The 21,427-nt window shown below is 39.2% G+C and overlaps 2 protein-coding genes across 6 annotated transcripts; both read left to right on the forward strand.

Moving 5' to 3' along the window:
• Positions 1-1,066: 1,066 nt before the first annotated feature.
• Positions 1,067-6,201, forward strand: LOC122055366 (mannosyltransferase APTG1). Of its 5 annotated transcripts, none has more exons than XM_042616770.1 (10): positions 1,067-1,216; positions 2,172-2,506; positions 2,586-2,703; positions 3,264-3,368; positions 3,482-3,768; positions 4,263-4,544; positions 4,645-4,843; positions 4,988-5,139; positions 5,241-5,406; positions 5,862-6,201. In XM_042616770.1, the coding sequence occupies exons 2-10, from the start codon at positions 2,250-2,252 to the stop codon at positions 5,943-5,945; spliced, it is 1,650 nt and encodes a 549-aa protein (XP_042472704.1). In that variant the 5' UTR covers positions 1,067-1,216; positions 2,172-2,249; the 3' UTR covers positions 5,946-6,201. The 5 variants fall into 5 exon arrangements, with proteins under 5 accessions (XP_042472704.1, XP_042472702.1, XP_042472705.1 ...); XM_042616768.1 differs by having other exon boundaries at positions 1,070-1,216; positions 2,147-2,506; XM_042616771.1 differs by having other exon boundaries at positions 1,079-1,221.
• A 12,561-nt stretch (positions 6,202-18,762) lies between these two features.
• On the forward strand, positions 18,763-19,879 carry LOC121967992 (AT-hook motif nuclear-localized protein 19-like). Its single transcript, XM_042518520.1, has one exon. It carries the CDS (start codon positions 19,014-19,016, stop codon positions 19,812-19,814), a length of 801 nt encoding a protein of 266 aa, XP_042374454.1. The 5' UTR covers positions 18,763-19,013; the 3' UTR covers positions 19,815-19,879.
• Positions 19,880-21,427: the final 1,548 nt, after the last annotated feature.

Below are 21,427 nucleotides of genomic sequence, written 5' to 3' on the forward strand. Positions count from 1 at the left end.
ACACGGTCGCTGCTCGAGCGACACGTCATACCTTGAAAGTTTCCAGGCTTCTAGCGTGGCGGACGTAGGTTAGAGAATTGTTGTGGGACCCAGCTAGATTTTCCACGCGGCACTTATAAACGTGGGCGCTATTTTTGATTAATTTTCCGTACTCGTTTACAGAATTATGCGGACGCTTTCTACCGTCTAGAGGCCGACTCGATCGCCCGTGATGTCATGCACCCAGTGGAGGCGCATACGAATCATATCAGCTCGTGAACTTTTCCAACCGGTTCAAAAAAAATATTTAATTTATATATAAATTTTTCGAATTCAAGTTAAACTAGAAATTTAAATTATATTATTTGATAATTCGAAAGTTTTAATATTTTATTAATATAAATTATATATATTAAATAAATAAATTTTAAATTTTTTAAATAATTATTTTCAAATAATAATCCATGAATATATTCGAATTTTTCGAATTCAACTTCGAACTCAAATCCTAATTTGAATCGTAACTCCAATAAAAAAATTTTAAAATTTTTAAACTCTGAATCACGCTTAAACTCAAATATACATATTTCAAATTGAATTCGTACATTCAATTTTTCTACATTCATTTATATTCTTAGGGTATATACAGTGAAAGATTTATAGCATGTAATTTATACTATAAATTTTTCAATATAAATCTCTTTTTTTTTATATAAGTAGGATTTATAGTTTTTTTTATAAATCTCTATTAAAATCTTGGGATTAGATTTATAGAAAAAATAGTGAAAATAGGATAAAGAGAATTTTAAAAGAATTGAAGTTTTTAAAAAAGAAAAATTTATGATAATAAAAAATGATTTTTAAAAATAATAAAAATTTTAATTTTTCATATGATAATAATGTAATAGAGGATTATGACTACGGATGCCTTAAGATCCCACTGCTATCATCATGCCTGGTGGCCGCCGTAGATTGGAACATTTATGTGGGCCCATCTTATTATTCTCCACGTGGCAGTTATAGACTGGGCAATATGTGGAGGCGGTATCAATGATATTATTAAAAATTTTGGTCACCGCATTTTATTGTTTTTTACATCAAAATTAATTAAATTTAATAACCAAAACAGATCGCGATCTTCGTTCTTGGTTCGCAGGAAGATTTCTGGTCGATGGAAGGCAGATTTATGTACGCGGTTCGTCTTCGTCCCCGTCTCCGTCTCCTCGTCACCGTGGAAGTAAGGTCTCGGTTCTCAATCCAATCTAGGGATATTGTTCTTCTGTTACGCCCTTTTCTCGATGATTTTGGTTCCCTGCATCCTTGACCTACCAATTACTAGTAATTTGGGTGAAGGGGGCGGAGTTATGATTATGAGTGTTTCGACGTGGAGGCGAGGATCCCTTTCTCATTCTAAAAGCTTGTTTGTGTGTGTGTGTTCCACGCAGTTTCTTGTGGCCATCGAAATTAGAAAAGAATGGATTTTTTTTTTGGTTCTATGATCCAAATTGGTTTTACTAGTATAGATAGAACACGATTTCTATACGCCTACTTCCTTTGCTCGCACGGCGGAGGTAAGCTCTTGATCCCAATCTAGGGCTTTGTTCTTCTCTTACGCTCTTTCTCCATTATTCTGCTTCCCGCATCCTTGACCTACCAGTCACTTGGAATTCGGGGTGGGATTAGAAGCGTTTCGAAGTGGACACGATTATCCCTTGTGTTTTTCAAAGTTCGCTTTTTGTGTGTTTGACACAGTTTCTTGCTGGCTTTGAAGTTGGAAAAGGCCCAATTAGGTTTTAGTAGTATAGATAGAACACTTGATTTCTATTTCTTCGTCTTCCTCTTCTTGCGGTGAAAGAAATAAGTTCTCAATTCCAATTTAGGCCTTTGTTCTCCTGTTACATTTTTTTTCTCGATTATTTTGACGGTTTAAGTTCTCTTGTTATATATAAGATGATATATTAATAACTAAGGAATTTATAGTTGCTAATTTCCAAACAATATCTTCATGCAACAAAGTTGGATTTCTCTCCCTAGTTAGCTTTTTTGGACTGGATGAGATTTGGTTTCTTAAATATTTTCATCTTGTTTTTGTTCATTCAAATGTGATCTACCAACTTGAGACTATTTGTTTAATAATCTGTTTCTTTTTTTTCCTGCTTAACTGTAGCTATAGAATAACTCTATCTCCACAGCAAATCTACATATTGCATGTGAAGAATAAGCAATTACCCTGTGAGGATTGCACCTTGGCGATCCCATTTTCCTAAGATATGAGCAGCCATGAAAACTCTGCATCATTGCGGCGACGATTCCATAATGAAGAGGGTGAGGATGTCAAGAGTGAAACTACTTTTTCTAATTCTTCTAGTTCTGCTTCTACCAAGGTGGGTGTGCTCAGATGGTCGGAGAAGAGGGTCTGGACATTTGCACTCGCATTCCGAGCTGCTAACGCACTATTGGTACAGACCTACTTCAATCCAGATGAACATTGGCAGTCTCTTGAGGTTGCCCATCGCATTGTCTTTGGGTAAATGTTGCCCCTGCATCTTGGTATCTACAAATGTTCTTTTTTCTTTGTGCCTAGTCGTTAAGTTTGGTTTGATTAGGTACGGCCATCTGACCTGGGAATGGAAGGAAGGGATTCGCAGCTACCTCCATCCTTTGCTCTTTGCTCTCCTCTACAAGATCTTGGCTTTTTTGCACTTGGACAAACCCTTGTTCATGGTAGGCACTTGCAGAATGGTCATGAATTTCTGTCAATATGATGTATTGCTGGTGTTCTTTTAGCTGAATTCTTCTAGTCTACATGGTTTTCTCTTTTCTTCCTTTTTACTCCATATATTTTCTATGAATATACAAAGATTGGATTGATAATATGAAGAATCACATTATCATTGGATGTGTGGGTGCTGGCATTACCATGTATTCTTCTAGTCTGTCTGGTGTGTTTTTTTGTTCCTGTTTTCTCCATACCATTTTCTACTAAATATACTGAGATTGATTATATAAAGAATTGCATTACCATGGATAAGTGGGTGCTTGGATTACCATGAATTCCTCTAGTTCGTCTGGTATTATCTTTTGTCCGTTTTTTCTCTATATCATTTTCTATGAATTGTGAGATTGATAGTACGGAAATTGTATTATCATGGATAGGTGGGTGCTTGCATATATTGTATTTATCTAACCACATAAACTTAATACTACTTCATGAGTGTAACAATTTTCCCTTGTAGATGAAGAAACTAAATTTTTTTTTTCTGCTTGACGAATGTTTTGAATAGGCAAAGGCTCCACGGTTGTTCCAATCTTTGTTTGCATCCATCGGAGATCTATACATGTACAAGCTCTCAAAGATGATATTTGATGAGCAAGTTGCCAAATGGGCTGTATCCTTTACATTCACCTATACAATATTTCTATAACATGTAACGATGACAATCTTGCCACAGCTAGTAGTTTGCTCTCAAATTGTTATGATGGTTCCCTTAATTCTGAGTAGCTGTTTTCACAATTTACAAACTGGTTTATGTTCTTCTGCATTACACGGACATTCTCAAACAGCTTGGAAACAATGCTAACACTGATGGGAATATTCTATTGGTTCTCTTCAAATAGTTCATCTAAGAAATTTTCTATATCATCAAGGATGCTGGGTCTCTTTATAGCTGCCCTGACATGTGCAGTTCGGCCGACCAGTGCAATCACATGGCAATACATTGGATTATTGGATCTGTTTAAGATGCAGTCTAGATTCCACTTCCTCTTATTTGAGGTACTTCCAATAGGGTAGGTAATTAGTCTTTTGTCACTAAAACTAAATTTTGATTCCTGATAGACATGTTTTGTATTGTTTATAGTGGTTCTTATTAGTTATTACAGACAGAACTAACAAGTGAGTATTCAAATAAATTTTTATCAAATACATTGGTAAAAACAAAACTCTTTCAAATGCATCAAATGCTTGATATATGTGTGCTTCAACTCTCTCTGTTATTTATATTGTTGTTTATGCTTTGAGTATTCATATCCTTTTGTAAGATTGCATTTGTTTTGTTTCATTCGTATAGAAAATGTAATAGAACCTCCCTAAATCTCACTAAATCAATATAACAATTTTCCCTCAAATCTCTGTATTATGCGTCCTTTGTTTCTAGCTTTGAGGAATTCACTCCCCTGTTTTCTCTTTATGTAGTTATTGGAATTTTCACACCCATTTAGTTTGCATTTTCTTTAGAAATTGGCTTCGAGTGCACCTTATACTGACATAATGATGTTAACAGGAGTCTTGTTCTTGCCTTGTCAAGCTTGTTGGATTGGTGGATGTATGATTCCTTCGTCCTTGTGCCTCTGAACTTTCTTAAGTTTAATTTTCTTTCATCCGGTGGGGACTATTATGGCACTCACCCATGGCACTGGTACTTCACCCAGGGATTTCCTTCCATGCTTTTAACCTTCTTACCATATTCATTGATCGGCATATTTCGTTCAAAAGAGCGGAGAATTTCTGGTCTGATTGCTTGGGTCTTAGGGGTTTACAGTTTTCTTGGCCACAAAGAATTCAGGTGAGTACTATTATATGTACTCATGATCATGTTATCAGATGCTCTTTATTTTCAAGCCGTTTTCCCCAATTTGCTTTTACTGATAATGGATTTGGATCAGGTTTGTGCTTCCAGTGCTCCCAATAGCTTTGATGTTCTCTGGATATTGTTTAGCAGTGATTGCAAAACCAGATCGTTCAGGCACAGAAAGTAAAAAATTCAAGCCTGCCACCAAATGCCCGTCAAATGTACAGCTAGCTGTGCTGTTCCTTCTTGTAACTAATGTTCCAATGGCTTTATATATGAGCTTGATTCATCAGGTAAGCCTTGTCATTTGGTTTTTCAGAAAGTACCCCTGGTTAGCGTATATTCTATCTTTCGATAAAAAACTATGTTGATAACTGATCTAGTTAAGGTTTTGCCTTACAATTTACATGATTCTTACAAATAAACTTGCCCACCAGAGAGGAAGCGAAGATGTTATGATTCATCTGTCAAAAGAGGCAAGCAAGCAGGGGGTGAAGAGTGTTTTGTTTCTAATGCCTTGCCACTCTACACCTTATTACTCCACCTTACACCATGATCTGCCAATGCAGTTTTTGGACTGCACACCAAGGTGACTCTCGTAGGAATTACAGAGATTATTTCTTCCTTGACATTTCCCTTTTTTGTTTTCAAATTTCATATTTGTGACTAATCAATGCTTTGTTTATTTAGCTCCAACAGAACAACTTTGGCTGAATCAGATTTCTTTTTGATGGATCCACATGCCTTTGCGCTGTCTATGTTCAAGAACTCAACAATTTTTCCCAGCCACATTGTGCTATTTAGTTCTGAAGAACCATATCTTCGAGAATTGTTGATCTCATATTCCTTTACCGAGGTACAATTTACTAATCTTTTTTTCTAGAAAAATACTGAATAGTTCTACATCTCTACCTCCAATAATTTATATTGTTGCAAGTATTTGTCTATTATTTATTCACAGCCTGAAAATTAGATAGCATTTTTATTACAATCGTTTTGACACTTTCTTTTATGATCACTAGAATTTGGGTTCAGTTATCCAATAATTTACATTCTTTTTGTTCCATGAAAGATCTGAATGTGTGAATATTTTTTAACAACTCTTCTTTGTATAATATTTCAGTTTTTTATGATCTTATTCAAAAATGTTTTAGATGGGAGAATTGTTTTTCTTATGAATATCTCTTTTGTCCTCAGAAAATCGACTCCTTGAGATATCTTTTTATATTGATGCCTTTAATCCTGCTTATGTTTTTTTCCATTCCAATTTCCATTTTCTTTCGAAAACTAATTTATCCTATTTGCTTGCAGGTTAGAAGATTCTTCCATGCCCATTTTAAAGTCGATAGAGATCTCCAAGCATCTGTTGTTGTTTACTCTCAGGCAATATCATGATCAGGCTCTGTTTTATTCATCGGTGGCCTATCGTCATTTTTCAGTAGCCAACTTGACGATCAATCATCCAAGTTGTGGTTTCAAGATTAAAGTCTTTGTATGAAATTATTTTTCTGCAGATGCAAAGAAGCAAAAAGAAATGAAAGAACACATACAAATGAGGAGATTCTGCCATGTAATTCTCTAGACCTCTCAATTATTTTCCATTTTTTTAGGTTCTTGATTAATACATATCCTCGTGATCTTTGGGAACAAATTAGTATCCTATCCAGAGCCTCTCAGTTCATTTTTGTTTCGATCATCCATAGGGAGTTTCATTAGATTTTGTGTTACAGATACAGATTAACTATTATTCTAGCAGAATCAATGCACAAACTTCGAATAAAATTAGTAGCTGATGAGTAGGTTGAATTTGGAAGCTATGATTGTATGGAAGAAACCCGGAAAGATTCTGGTATCATATGGCAGATGATCAAGGTTTCTTTAGGGAGTTTTGCTACTCAGAAAATATAATATAATATAATATAATATAGAGATTAATCTAATTAGATGATAGTCAAAGTAAAGATGACACTTCATATCAGGTTATGTGAAAAAAAGTAAATTGTAGGATCAGTCTATAGTCGACCGTCAAGTGGCAAGGGTGAGAGGAGTTTTCTCCACTAGTATGAGAGATTAATCTAATTAGAAAAAAAAAATGATGAATCAGGTAACATCAAACTCGGGACGTCTGGCTCGGTTCCATAGGAGTTTTCCACATGCCACCAGGGTAAATTAGGAAATGCTCGCGGCGAGCGGCCTAGAAGTCTAGCATCTCGTGGTTGCACGTCCCATTTAAAGAAAAAAATTCCATAAATGTGTCGTACCTGGGATCAAATCGCGGATGAATGGATAACAACTTGGCGCTCTTATGTTACACCATAGCCTCGGGGTGAAATTAATCTAATTAGATAATTAACCAGGTCAGGCAACGTCAAACCTGGGGTGACCGTCCCGATCCTATGAAAGTTTCCCACTGACCGCTAAGATAAATCGGGGAAGTGTACATGGAGGCCCATCCACAGTTAGTATTCTTAGGTTCGCTACTCATTAAGGAGAAACTTTTTAATAATACGTCGCAGTTGAGTTTTGAATTCTAGATCCCTGATCTATCACTGGAGGACTTAACTATGATGCTCTGCTCCCGAGGCAGAGATTAATCTAATTAGAAAAAATAATTAACTAGGTCAGGAAATGTTGAACCTAGGACAACTAGTCCACCTCCACAAAAGTTTTCCACCGGCCGTTTGGGTAAGTTAGGGAAGTGTACATGGAGACTCATCCTAACAGCTAACATTCTCATGTCTGCTACCCATTAAGGAGAAAAATTCTCAATAATACGGTGCCAATACGAAGGAGGTAAGTCACGGGTAGCTATTAGCCTTTGGAATAGTGACTGACTAATTAGAAATGATAAACTCAGTTAGCCTCATTGACTAACCCTGGGATGACCAGCTTGGTCTCACGGAATTTTTCAACTGGCCACTAGGGTAAATCGGAAAGCGCTCACGGCAGGCGGCCAAGAAGAAGATTAATTAATTAGAAAAAAATGATAAATTCAGTTAGCCTCGTTGACTAGCTCTAGTGTGACCAGCCCAACCCCACAGAATTTTTCTATCGGCCACCCGGGTAAATCAGGAAGCGTGCGTGACGAACAACCCAGAAGTCCAGCATCCTTTGGTTGCACACCCCATTTGTAGGAAAATTTTTTACAAATACTTCATAGTTGGAGATCGAACCGCGGGTGTCTGGGTGACAATCTGGATGTTCTACCGCAGTATCATAGCCCCGGGGACCGAAGATTAATTAATTAAATAATAAACCCAGTTAGCCTCATTGATTAGTTTTAGGGGTGACCGGCCCGACCCCACAGAATTTTTTCACCGACCACCAAGGTAAATCGAGAAGCGCTCGTGAATGGCGGCCAAGAAGTCCAGCATCCTTTGGTTGCATGTCTCATTTAAGGAAGATTAATTAATTAGAAAAAATATTTAAAAAATAAAAAATGATAACCCCAGTTAACCTCATTGACTATCTCTAGGGATGACTGTTTCGGACCCACGGAAATTTCCCATCAGCCGCCAGGGTAAATCGGGAAGCGCACGTGACGATCATCCCAACATCGTTTGGTTGTGCCCCTATTTGAAGGAAAAATTCCTGTAAATATGTTATAGTTAGGGGTCGAACCGCAAGTACTTGGGTGATAATTTGAATGTCCTACCATGGTACCATAACCCTAGGAACAATATTAATTAATTAGAAAAAATAGCAATCCCAGTTAGTCTCATTAACTATCCATGGGTGACCGGTCTGGTCTTACGGAAGTTTTCCACCGACCATCAGGGTAAATCAAGAAGCGCACGCAGCGGCCAGCTCAAAAACCCAGTATCCTTTGATTTCGTCTCCCATTTGGAGGAAAAATTCTACAAATATGTTATAGTTGGGGATCGAATCGCAGGTGCCTGGATGATAACTTGGATATCTTACGGTGGCACCATAGTCCAGGGGACAAGATTAATTATTAAGGGGAAAAAATGATAATCCCAGTTAGCATCATTGACTATCCCTGAGGTGACTGGTCCGATCCCACGGAAGTTTCCCACCAACCATCAGGATAAATCGAGAAGTGCATGTGGCGGCCAGCCTAGAAGCCCAGCATCCTTTGGTTACATCCCCATTTGGAGAAAATATTTTTTGTAAATACGTTATAGCTGAGGATCGAACTGTGAGTACTTGAATGATAATTTGAATATCTTATCATGACACCATAACTCTACCATAACTCCAGACCAAGATTAATTATTAAGAAAAAAAAAGATTAATACTAAATTGCCTACTTGTGGCAATTTTCTAGTAGTGTAACAGCGTCAGGCGGCATCATTCATGCTAGCACGAGAAACAAATTTTATATATATATATATATATATATATATATAATTTTTAACCTGATTTTTCATAAAGAAGTCTGGATTTGCTATTTATGTTCTTCATATTTTAATTGTATTAATTATATCGTGTCACTTCCCACTTAACCTGATTTTCCATAAAGAAGGCTAGATTTGCTATTTATATTCTTCCTCATCCACCATCATCCCAATTTTTTTTCTTTCCTGATTTTTTACTTTCCATCTTTCCATTTCATCCCAACGTTCATGCTCAAATAGATCACGCATGACGGAAGCACAACAAGATCTAGGAGTTGACTTTAAAAACTGAGCTTAGCTATTTTTTTATCCGATAATTAGGAATTTATTTTACACCTCAGAATAAATTTAAAAGTACCATAGTAAATCTGAAAGTGTTATACTACTGCACTGACAAGCTGATCTTTGCCGTTGTTATTGCCACTGTAGAAATTGAGATTGTCTCCGTATTTTTGTTGATCCTCGGGTAGCTTCTGGAGTATGCAAACTGATCGTCGAGGTTAGTGTTCGACACTATTTTCGTAAACGATATTGCTCCGCTACGGTGCTTAACGGATTGTTGCAATTCGTTCCCAAGATACAACGACGACGAACGTCTCGAAATCGTAGCACTCCGACTTCCGAGACCAGCGAACTTGCTAGTAGACTTCTTGGACTCTTGAATGCACAAGATGAGATGAATGCTTGAGGAAGAGAAGAGAGGATTGAGTGAATTGAGTGAATTTTCCAGCATCTGGAGGGTTCTATTTATACTGAAAGAAGAGGTTGATTGTCCTTTGGGTGAGTGGATGTGTTCCTTGGGCTGGATCGATCTAGATCATCCATTCTGAAGGGTTGTAACCTTTCACCAAGCCCACTTCAATCTCATCCATCAGATCTGAGGAGTTGTGACCCTCAGATCCCGCCTATTGTCATCGGCCATCGGATCTGGATCCATTGATTCGATGCTTCAGATCAAGTCTCATCTCAAGCCGTCAGATCGGTACTCTTTGCGATCCAACGCTCTAGATCGCATCACAAGCGATCCATCATACCTATTTGATCAACGTTGATCAACGGTAGCCATCCATTCCCTAAGTCAACTGTCCAGTCATCTCCCTTTGCCCACGAGGATGCCACATAGGTGCTGCCACGTCAGGTACGAGCCTGACACGTCACCCGAGTGCCACGTAGGCCTACAAAGCGCCCATTGCGCACGTGCGCACGTGGTGGGTGGCGGGCTCACAGGTGCGAGCACCTGCTCGCCCTGGGCTAAGGGGTAACCTGTCCTTTTATTTTTGTGTTAACTCCATTAACACATCTTTATTAATAAGTAGAGAATACACATCGAGAATTTCTGATGTGGGACTATTCTCCCATGCATTTATTAATGAATAATAAATGTTATTTTGGGCTGACTTTAAACATTAATTTCTCATTCACCTTTAATCGGTTTTGAGCAAATTAATAGTCTAAATCTATCTACGCGAATCGTAGATTTCAATTTTGAAGTCAATTACGACTTTCAACAATTGATGGCTTCCTTCCTCTAAATCGTTTTGGTCCATTTAAGGCCCCAATATCCAACAATCCCCCACATGAATGGAAATTAATGCAATGCGTGTATGCATGCTGACATTTTACAAGAGTTCAATCGATAAGTCACTGCATCGGGAGAGGTAGCTTGTGATTTTGAACCTTCCGTAGTGAAATGCTATCGAGTATACTAGGCTGCGCAGTGAACGTGATGTCTTGAACTGCTCAGCTGTTGGTGTATACTGAGACAATAACACCCACACAGAGATCTATCTCACCTACTTTAGGTTCTCATGGTTGGTTCCGTTTCGGCCATGGATACCATCTTGGATTCATGAGTGTTTCATTGAAGCGGCCTGTCTTCACACTCACATAGGTGACACTTCTATCAAGAGTATCCTACCATACTCCACCTTATCAGGTATAGAAGTCACTAAAAGCATAAGCTTAACCTCACTACATGAGGTAGGACAGCACAAATTCATCCTAGGATTGGGATAGAGATAAACTATCTAATGTGCTGGATCACAATTTCTGTAACTTCGTTGTCCCATTGAACCAAGATCTTGGGATCTCCAGTCAACAAGGTTGGGTTACCGCTACAGTCGTTTTAGTTGTAGATTTTTAATCTCATTCCTCTTGATGAGCAGTATACTTGATCTCGACTCAACCCCTTCGTTAGAGGATCTGCCAAATTATCTTTGGACTTGACATAGTGATTGCAATCACTCCATTCGAGATCAACTGCCTAATGGTATTATGTCTACGACGTATATGTCGTGACTTCCCATTATACATATTACTCTGTGCCCTTCCAATCGCCGATTGACTATCACAGTGATTAGTATGGCAGACACAGGTTTTCACCAACTAGGAATATCTTCCAAGAAATTCCATAACCATTCAGCTTCCTCACCTGCTTTGTCTAGTGCTATAAATTCGGATTCCATAGTTGACCGAGCAATGCAAGTCGCTTAGTGGATTTCAAGATATCGCTCCCCACCGATCGTGAATACATATCCACTAGTGGATTTGGAGTCTTTTGTATCTGATATCCAATTAGCATCACAATATCCTTCCAACACAGCGGGATATTTTGCATAATGTAATCCATAGTTCATAGTATATTTCAAATATCTGAGAACTCGCATCAATGCTTTTCAATGGGTGTCGTTTGGATTACTCGTAAAACGATTCAGTTTATTGACCGTACAAGCAATATCCGGACGTGTGCAGTTTGTGAGATACATCAAACTGTCTATTATCCGAGAATATTCCAACTGCGATATGGTCTCACCATGGTTTTTCGCTAAGTGTTGACTTAGATCCATAGGTGTTTTCACTGTAGAGAGATCGTACGCATTGAATTTTTTCAATACTGATTCTACATAATGGGATTGTGTTAAAACTATCTCTTCTGATGTCCTGAGAATTTTAATTCCCAATATAACATCTGCTTGACCCATATCTTTCATATCAAAATTTCTGGTTAACATTTTTTTTGTAGTCATGATTACATCATGATTACTGCCCATTATTAGCATGTCGTCTACGTATAGACAGATAATTACATATTCTTCAGGTGTGTTTTTGACATAAATGCATTTGTCACATTCATTTATTCTGAATTCGTTTGACAGTATTACTTTGTCAAATTTTTCGTGTCATTGTTTAGGCGCTTGCTTAAGTCCGTACAACGACTTAACAAGTCGACACACCTTTTTCTCATTTCCAGGAGCCATGAACCCTTCGGGTTGCTCTATATAAATTTCTTCTTCCAACTCACCATTTAAGAATACAGTCTTAACATTCATTTGATGTATTTCAAGGTCATACAGTGCTGCAATGGCTATTAGCACTCGTATGGACGTAATCCTTGTCACCGGTGAGTATGTATCGAAGTAATTAAGGTCTTCCTCTTGCTTGTACCCCTTGGCTACAAGTCTGACCTTATACTTGTCAATTGATCCATTAGCTTTATACTTACGTTTTAGTATCCACTTACAACCTAATGATTTATTACCAGAAGGAAGGTCTACTAATTCTCAAGTATGATTATTCATGATAGACTCAATTTCACTATTGACATCTTCTTTCCACATTGGAGCATCGGGTCTAGAGAGAGTTTCACTTAATGTTCTTGGTTCCATTTCTGACATGAAAGTCATGAAATCTGGCCCGAACGATTTCTCAACTCTAGCCCGTTTGCTACGACGTGGCTCTTCACTTTGATCGTCAATAGTCCTTTTATAACAGCTAAGTTCGGTAACGTCATTTTTGTTTGAACTTCCGTTGTTATCACTTTCAACGTTTCCCTTTTTATTTGGGAATACGTTTTCAAAGAATATCGCATTTCGAGATTCTATGGTTGTTCCCACATGTATATCAAGAATATCTGATTTGTGAACTAGGAAACGATATATACTACTATTATGGGCATATCCGACAAATATCGCATCGAACATTTTAGGTCCGATCTTTACTTGCTTTGGTTTAGGTACTTCGACCTTTGCCAAGCACCCCCACACTTTCAGGTATTTGTACGATGGCTCGCGACCTTTCCATAGTTCATATGGAGTTTTATCATTTTTCTTATGAGGGATTCTGTTGAGAATGTGATTTGCCGATAATATTGCTTCCCCCTACAAGTTTTGAGGTAAGCTTGAATTTATCAACAAGGCATTCATCATTTCTTTTAGTGTCTGATTTTTACGTTCGGCAACACCGTTTGATTGAGGTGAGTAAGGCGCCGTTGTTTGATGGATAATGCCAGATTCTGTACAAAATTCATCAAACGGTGCACCATATTCTCCACCTCTATCGCTTCGAATTATTTTAATTCGTTTGTCAAGTTGGTTTTCAACTTCTGTTTTATAGGTTCTGAACGCCTCTAGGGCTTCGTCTTTACTTCTTAAAAGAAAGACATAACAGAACTTTGTGCAGTCATCGATAAAAGTAATAAAATATTTTTTACCTTATCTAGTTTGCACAAATTTCAAGTCACATAGATCACTATGTATTAACTCTAGAGGAGTTGTTGTCCTTTCCACCGAATGAAAAGATAGTTTCGTCATTTTCACTTCCACGCACACTTCACATTTGTGTGTTCCGTCAACATTGACGTTTGGTAATAAATTTAATTTGACGAGACGTTTGAGAGTATTATTATTCACATGTCCGAGTCGATCATGCCATAAATTAAAACACTCAACAACATAGCTGGAAGCATTTATTTTATTACCATCAAAATTTCGGAGTACAGACATTACAACCATTTTGAATAGACCCTTTTCTAGGTACCCCTTTCCTACGAAGACACCATTCTTCGTAAGTACAAAGTTGTCTGACTGGAATGTTGGAATGTATACTGAAAGCCTAAGCTTTGTAAACATTTATTATAAATAAAGAATCACATTTGGTCTAATTGTCTACATTTGTTTGTAGTTGTTCATTTAATTTATATTGTAGATAACATAGTATGTGGTGTCACATACAGAAAATGATGTTATCAGTACCTTATAAATTATAAACAGTAGCTCACGACCAAAATGAAAAAGGAACAAACCATTAGAAGGTCGTAGTGTAATTAGGTATTAGTTTATCTTGACTATATAATTACACTAGTACACTCAGAGTGTATTGAGTAGGACCATTTGAGTTCGTTTCTTTTATACTGACTTTATAAAGGAACAAAGACCTCAGTTATTATGGAAGTGTGTGCTCTTAATCCTAATATAATAACAAGCACATATATTTGATATTTATTTCTTTAATTTATCAATGGGTGAAATTTAGTTCGTTGAATCAACAAACCCGATAAGTTGGGAAATGGTATTACTTATAGTGTGTGTTGTTGATTATAAAAGAAAACTGTGTCCTAAAGATACTAGGTTGATAATGTCCTCAAGAGGAGCTCATAAAGATTGTCATGTTAAACCCTGCAGGTAGACTTAGTCCGACATGACAATAAGGTTGAGTGGTACTACTCTTGGACTTAGATATTAATTAAATGAGTTGTCAGTAACTCACTTAATTAGTGGACATTCGATATCTTAAACACAGGGAGACTAACACACTCATAATAAGAAGGAGCCCAAAAATGTAATTTGGGATTGGTGCGGTAGTTCAATGATAGTTCTCTAGTGGAATGAATTATCATTGATAAAATTAAATTGTGTGTTCGGGACGGGATGCTTAATTTTATCGGAGACCAAAACCAATTCCTCCTCTCGGTCCCTATCGTAGCCTCTTATTTATAGAGTTCTATATCCACCTATACCCACCTTCTATACCCACCAATAGGGGCCAGCCAAGCTGAACCAAACTAGGGCCGGCCTAGGTATATTATTGGGTGGCCGGCCCTAGCTTGAACCCAAGCTAGTAGGGCCGGCCAAAATAAATTAAAAAAGAAATTTAATTTTAATTTTTATTATAATGTGGAAGATATAATTTAAAGAAAATTAGAATTAAAAAATCTCTCTTGTAAAAGATTTACAAAAGATTAAAGAAAGAGATTAGATCTCTTTCCTTATTTGTAGATTGGAGAGATATTTTATTTTCTCTTTAAAATTATTCACATGTTAATAAAATTAAAATTATACATATTTCCTTTTAACCATGAAGAGATTTTAAAGAGAAATTTTATTTTTTAAAAAATTTCCGGAAACAAATTAGGAAGTTTTAATTGTTGATTAAAACTTGTCCTCTTTTGTTTTCCAATGATGTGGCCGGCCACTTGAAATTGATTTGGGAAATTTTATTTTATTTCTCTCAATTAAATCAAGTCAAGAAAATTAAGGAAAATTTATTGTAATTAAATTTCCTAATTTGCCTAGGCCAAGGAATATAAAAGAAGGGGTAGGGGTGCCTTCATGAGTGACAACCTCTATTGTTTTCTCTCCCTTTTTCCTTGGTGTTGTGGCCGGCCATTACCCTCTTCCTCTTGTGGTGGCCGAATACTTCATCTCTCTTGGAGTTCTTGTGGTGGCCGGATACTACTTGGAGAAGAAGAAGAAGAAGGAGAGAAAGTTAGCATCTCTTGGAGCTTGGTTAGTATTTTGATTTTCTTCTTTGGTAAAGTTCTTCCTTTGTGGCCGAACCTTGCTTGGAGGAGAAGAAGGTGGTTGGTGGTTTCTCATCTTGGTAGATCGTTGCCCACACAACGTCCGAGGTTAGAAGAGGAATACGGTAGAAGATCAAGAGGTTTTCTACAAGGTATAATTAGTAATTTTATTTTCGCATCATGCTAGTTATTTATGAAAATAATACCAAATACAAGAGGCTTATGATCTAGTATTTGAATATGTTTTCGATGTTGTATTCTTTTGTTTTCTTTCTTTTCCTTGTGATTTGATTGTTCTCTTTGGTTAACCTAAAGTTATTTTAGGAAATTAAATATTAGCTTTCTATTAAAGGTTTTGTCTAGTCGGTGGTGGTTGCTCCCATATCCAAGAAGGTCATGTGCCTCGCCACGTCAGTACTGGGAACCTTTTATGGAAATTAGTATTTAATGGAATTAATAACTTAAGGAGACTTGGGTCGAACGTGTTAAGTTCCGCAGGAGATCCAAGTTAAAACCTAAAAGAACAAATAGATTAAGTTTTGGATCAAACGTGTTAAGTTCCGCAGGCGATCCAAAATTTAATTTAAAAGAACACATGGTAGCTAGGAAAAAGGTTCAGACCTTTGTACAAAATTTTTGTACAGTGGAACCTCTAGGTTTTCCGAGTAGCAACCAACATGGAACACTAGCCTAAATCCGGCATTGACCAATGCCGCTCCAGAAACTAGGTTCTTACTGATGTCGGGAACATGGAGTACATCAATGAGTGTTAGCTCCTTTCCGGACGTCATCTTCAGAACAACCTTTCCGAGTCCAACAATTGGCGACGTCGTGGAATTACCCATATAGAACTTTCTGCCATTTATTGGAGTATACTTGGAGAACATCGCTTTATCAGAACAAATATGACGAGTTGCTCCAGTATCAATGAACCACTGCTTCGGGTTGGTATCCACCAAGTTGGCTTCAAATACAACCGCAGTGAGATCTAAGTCCTCAAGAGAGGTTGCGACATGATTCGCAACATCCTTTGGCCCCTTGATTGGCTTCTTTGGGCGTCTGCAGTGTTTGGATATGTGTCCTGCCTTTCCACAGTTGTAGCAGGAGCCTTTGAACTTCTTTGCTTGAGCCTTCTTTTTGAACTGCTTGGGCTTTTTGGCGTTCGGCTCGATCAGGTTGGACATTTCGTCTATAGTCCGTTTGGTTCCTCTGGAGTCGGATAATTTTCGATTATCCTCCTCTATTCGTAGCCTCAGGATCAGGTCTTGCAGCCCTATCTCCTTTTGCTTGTGCTTTAGGTAATTCTTGAAATCCTTTCATGACGGAGGGAGCTTCTCAATTACCGCAGCAACTGCGAATGTCTCGTTCAGCTTCATGCCTTCGGCGTCCAGATCATGCAGTATTAATTACATATCTTGGACTTGAGATGAGAAGCTTTTTGAGTCCACCATCTTGAAATCCAAAAACCGACCGACGATGAATTTCTTCAATCCAGCATTTTCGGTCTTGTATTTCTTCTCAAGGGATTCCCACAAAGATTTCGCCGTCTCCAGAGAACAATATACGTTATATAACGTGTTGTCCAAGGCGTTGAGTATATAATTGCGGCACAGAAAATCTCCGTGAGACCACGCATCGCTAGCAGCCTTACTACCTTCCGTAGCGGCTGGCGTGTCTTCGTGCAAAAACCGTACAAGGTTTAGCGTTGTTAGATAAAACAGCATCTTCTGCTGCCATCTTTTGAAGTCGGTTCCGGTGAATTTCTCTGGTTTTTTTCCGTGCGGAATGGTTGTCGGAATGGCGGTCGGAATGGCGGTCGGAACGGTCGTCGGAATGTCGTTGGTAGCCATATCAGTTTGCAGGAAATATCGTTTACGACTGTTGATCCCCGGGTAGCTTCTGGAGTATGCAAACTGATTGTCGAGGCTAGTGTTCGACACTATCTCCGTAAACGATATTGCTCCGCTACGGTGCTTAACGGATTGTTGCAATTCGTTCCCAAGATACAACGACGACGAACGTCTCGAAATCGTAGCACTCCGACTTCCGAGACCAGCGAACCTGCTACTTAGACTTCTTGGACTCTTGAATGCACAAGATGAGATGAATGCTTGAGGAAGAGAAGAGAGGATTGAGTGAATTGAGTGAATTTTCCAGCATCTGGAGGGTTCTATTTATACTGAAAGAAGAGGTTGATTGTCCTTTGGGTGAGTGGATGTGTTCCTTGGGCTGGATCGATCTAGATCATCCATTCTGAAGGGTTGTAACCCTTCACCAAGCCTACTTCAATCTCATCCATCAGATCTGAGTTGTGACCCTCAGATCCCGCCTATTGTCATCGGCCATCGGATCTGGATCTATTGATTCGATGCTTCAGATCAAGTCTCATCCCAAGCCGTCAGATCGTTACTCTTTGCGATCCAACGCTCTAGATCGCATCATAAGCGATCCATCATACCTATTTGATCAACGTTGATCAACGGTAGCCATCCATTCCCTAAGTCAACTGTCCAGTCATCTCCCTTTGCCCACGAGGATGCCACATAGGTGCTGCCACGTCAAAGTGCAAAGTGCGCCTACAAAGCGTCCATTGCGCACGTGCGCACGTGGCGGGTGGCGGGCTCACTGGTGCGAGCACCTGCTCGCCCTGGGCTAAGGGGTAACCTGTCCTTTTATTTTTGTGTTAACTCCATTAACACATCTTCATTAATAAGTAGAGAATACACATCGAGAATTTCCGATGTGGGACTATTCTCCCATGCATTTATTAATGAATAATAAATGTTATTTTGGGCTGACTTTAAACATTAATTTCTCATTCACCCTTAATCGGTTTTGAGCAAATTAATAGTCTAAATCTATCTACGCGAATCGTAGATTTCAATTTTGAAGTAAACTACGACTTTCAACAATTGATGGCTTCCTTCCTCTAAATCGTTTTGGTCCATTTAAGGCCCCAATATCCAACAATTTTTTCATTGATCGGATGATCATGATATCCTCGTGATGTGTACTGTATCTTTAAGATATGATTTATTCCGTTCGATCGACAAGAGAACACGGAGACACGTCATTTTAGAGACAAAGGATCTCAACTCCCATTGTAGAGTTGTCCGGATCCCAAACCGGATACTTCAACCGTGAGAACACAATTTTTATCTTCAAATTAAGCGCCCAACCCATGGTGTTCCAAGTTTCCCTCAAGACGCCTTACCGCATTGTAGCCTGTAGCCCTGGAGCAACATAGCTTTGTTATTATGTAAAGGTGTGACGGCCCCTCCACAACTGTGTGTAAATCTATTGTGTGATTAGGCAACGGAGCTTCGCTATTGCTTCTTTAACTAGTCGGGCAACAAAACTCATACTAAAGCTCCTTTCCTAAATCAATTTTGTAGCAACTACGTGTGTAGAGATCATCTGTGGTGGGCCGGCCAGCTCGGCGTCTCCTGTGGCAGCGGCGGTGGCAGCTCTGTGGCGGCCGCCGGAGGATCATCTGATTCCAATAAGGACCACAAGCATCGTCGTGATATGGACGGCGGCGGCTGCGGCTGCGGCCTACAGGTGGACAGTTCCGACTGCCTCGCAGGCGGAAGCGCCGCCGACGACGATAAGAACAACGAAAGCGGCGATCCCCATGAAGGTGTGATCGTGGCGGCTAACCGCCGCCCACGTGGCCGCCCCGCGGGTTCCAAGAACAAGCCGAAGCCACCCATTTACGTCGCCTGCGACAGCCCCAACGCGCTCCTGAGCCACCTGATGGAGGTCGCCGATGGCGCCGACGTGGCAGAGTCGCTTGCTCTGTTGGCCCGCCGGAAGCAGCGCGGCGTCTGTGTGCTCATCGGCGCCGGAACGGTGGCCAACGTCAGTGTTCGACTGCCGTCGGAGCCCGGGGCAGTGGTGGCGCTCCACGGTCGTTTCGAGATCCTCTCGCTCTCGGGGACCTTCCTCCCCGGGCCTTCCCAGCCAGGGACCACCGGACTGACGGTGTACCTCGCCGGCGGACAAGGACAGGTGGTCGGGGGCAGCGTGGTGGGGCCGCTTGTGGCGGCGGGGCCCGTGATGGTGATGGCATCCACGTTCGCGAACGCCACCTACGAGAGACTGCCGCTGGAGGAGGGGGAGGAGGGTGGAAGCGGAGGGTTGATGTTAGGGTCGGCTGGGTACATCCCCGGCGATGTGGCAGCTCAGTTGATGCCGCTTGGGGCCGGCGCCGGCGTCGGAGAATTGGCGGATTCGACGGCGCTGCCGATCTACAACTTGGGCGGAGGGCCAGCGACGCAGATGGGCCACGATGCCTTCGAGTGGGCCCACACCAGGCCGGCGCCGTAATAGCTGACGTGATCCCGACCCTCTTATAACCTGTAAGATCATTGAAGGATCTATGGCAAGATTCTAACGGGGCTACTGTTAGAGTGTATACTAAAAGCCTAGCTTTTGGTATAAACATTTATCTAGAAATAAGAATCACATTGGTCAAATGTCTACATTTGTAATAAATGTAGTTGTTCAATTAATTTTTATTGTAGATAACATGGTGTGTGGTGTCACACACAGAGGATCATGTTATCAGTATCTTATAAATTATAAACAGTAGCTCACGACCAAGATGGAAAGGAACAAACCATTTGAAGGTCGTAGTGTAATTAGGTATTAGTTTATCTTAACTATATAATTACACTAGTACACTTAGAGTGTATTGAGTAGGACCATTAGAGGTCGTTTCTTTTATACTGACTTTATAAAGGAACAAAGACCTCAGTTATTATGGAAGTGTGTGCTCTTAATTCTAATATAATAACAAGCACATATATTTGATATTTATTTCTTTAATTTGTCAATGGGTGAGATTTAGTTCGATGAATCAATAAGCCTGATAAGTTGGGAAATGGTATCACTTATAGTGTGTGTTGTTGATTATAGAAGGAAACTATGTCCTAGAGATACTAGGTTGATAATGTCCTCAAGAGGAGCTCATAAGGATTGTCATGTTAAACCCTGCAGGTGGACCTAGTCCGACATGATGATAAGGTTGAGTGGTACTACTCTTGGACTAAGATATTAATTAAATGAGTTGTCAGTAACTCACTTAATTAGTGGACATTCGATATCTTAAACACAGGGAGACTAACACACTCATGATAAGAAGGAGCCCAAAAATGTAATTTGAGATTGGTGCGGTAGTTCAATAATAGTTCTCTAGTGGAATGAATTATTATTGATAAAATTAAGTTGTGTGTTCGGGGCGAACACGGGATGCTTAATTTTATCGGGAGACCAAAATCAATTCCTCCTCTCGGTCCCTATCGTAGCCTCTTATTTATAGAGTACTATACCCACCTATACCCACCTTCTATACCCACCAATAGGGGGCCGGCCAAGCTAGCTTGGGAACCAAGCTAGGGCCGACCAAGCTAGCTTGAACCCAAGCTAGTGGGGGCCGGCCAAATTAAATTAAAAAGGGATTTTAATTTTAATTTTTATTATATGGAAGAAATAATTTATTAAAGAGAATTAAAATTAAAATATCTCTCTTGTAAAAGATCTACAAAAGATTAAAGAAATAGATTAAATCTCTTTCCTTATTTGTAGATTGGTGAGATATTTTATTTTCTCTTCAAAATTATCCACATGTTGATAAAATTAAAATTATAGAAATTTTCTTTTATCAACCATGAAGAGATTTTTAAAGAGAAATTTTATTTTTAAAATTTCCGGAAACAAATTAGAAAGTTTTAATTTGTTGATTAAAACTTGTCTAATTTATTTCCTCTTGATGTGGCCGGCCATTAGAGATTAATTGGGGAAATATTATTTTATTTTTCTCAATTAAATCATGTCAAGGGAATTAAGGAAATTTTATTGTAATTAAATTTCCTAATTTGCCTAGGCCAAGGAATATAAAAGAAGGGGTGAGGGTGCCTTCACAAGACACAACCTCTATT

Source organism: Zingiber officinale, chromosome 3B (genome assembly GCF_018446385.1).
Source record: "Zingiber officinale cultivar Zhangliang chromosome 3B, Zo_v1.1, whole genome shotgun sequence".
Classification (NCBI taxonomy): Eukaryota; Viridiplantae; Streptophyta; class Magnoliopsida; order Zingiberales; family Zingiberaceae; genus Zingiber; species Zingiber officinale.

Coding starts and splice junctions, on each gene's coding strand:
- LOC122055366 (XM_042616770.1), top strand. CDS start 2,250: ATGAGCAGCCATGAAAACTCTGCATCATTGCGGCGACGATTCCATAAT. Junction 3,769..4,262: donor TTTGAGGTACTTCCAATAGG/GTAGGTAATTAG, acceptor TGATGTTAACAG/GAGTCTTGTTCTTGCCTTGT. Junction 5,140..5,240: donor TTTTTGGACTGCACACCAAG/GTGACTCTCGTA, acceptor TTGTTTATTTAG/CTCCAACAGAACAACTTTGG.
- LOC121967992 (XM_042518520.1), top strand. CDS start 19,014: ATGGACGGCGGCGGCTGCGGCTGCGGCCTACAGGTGGACAGTTCCGAC.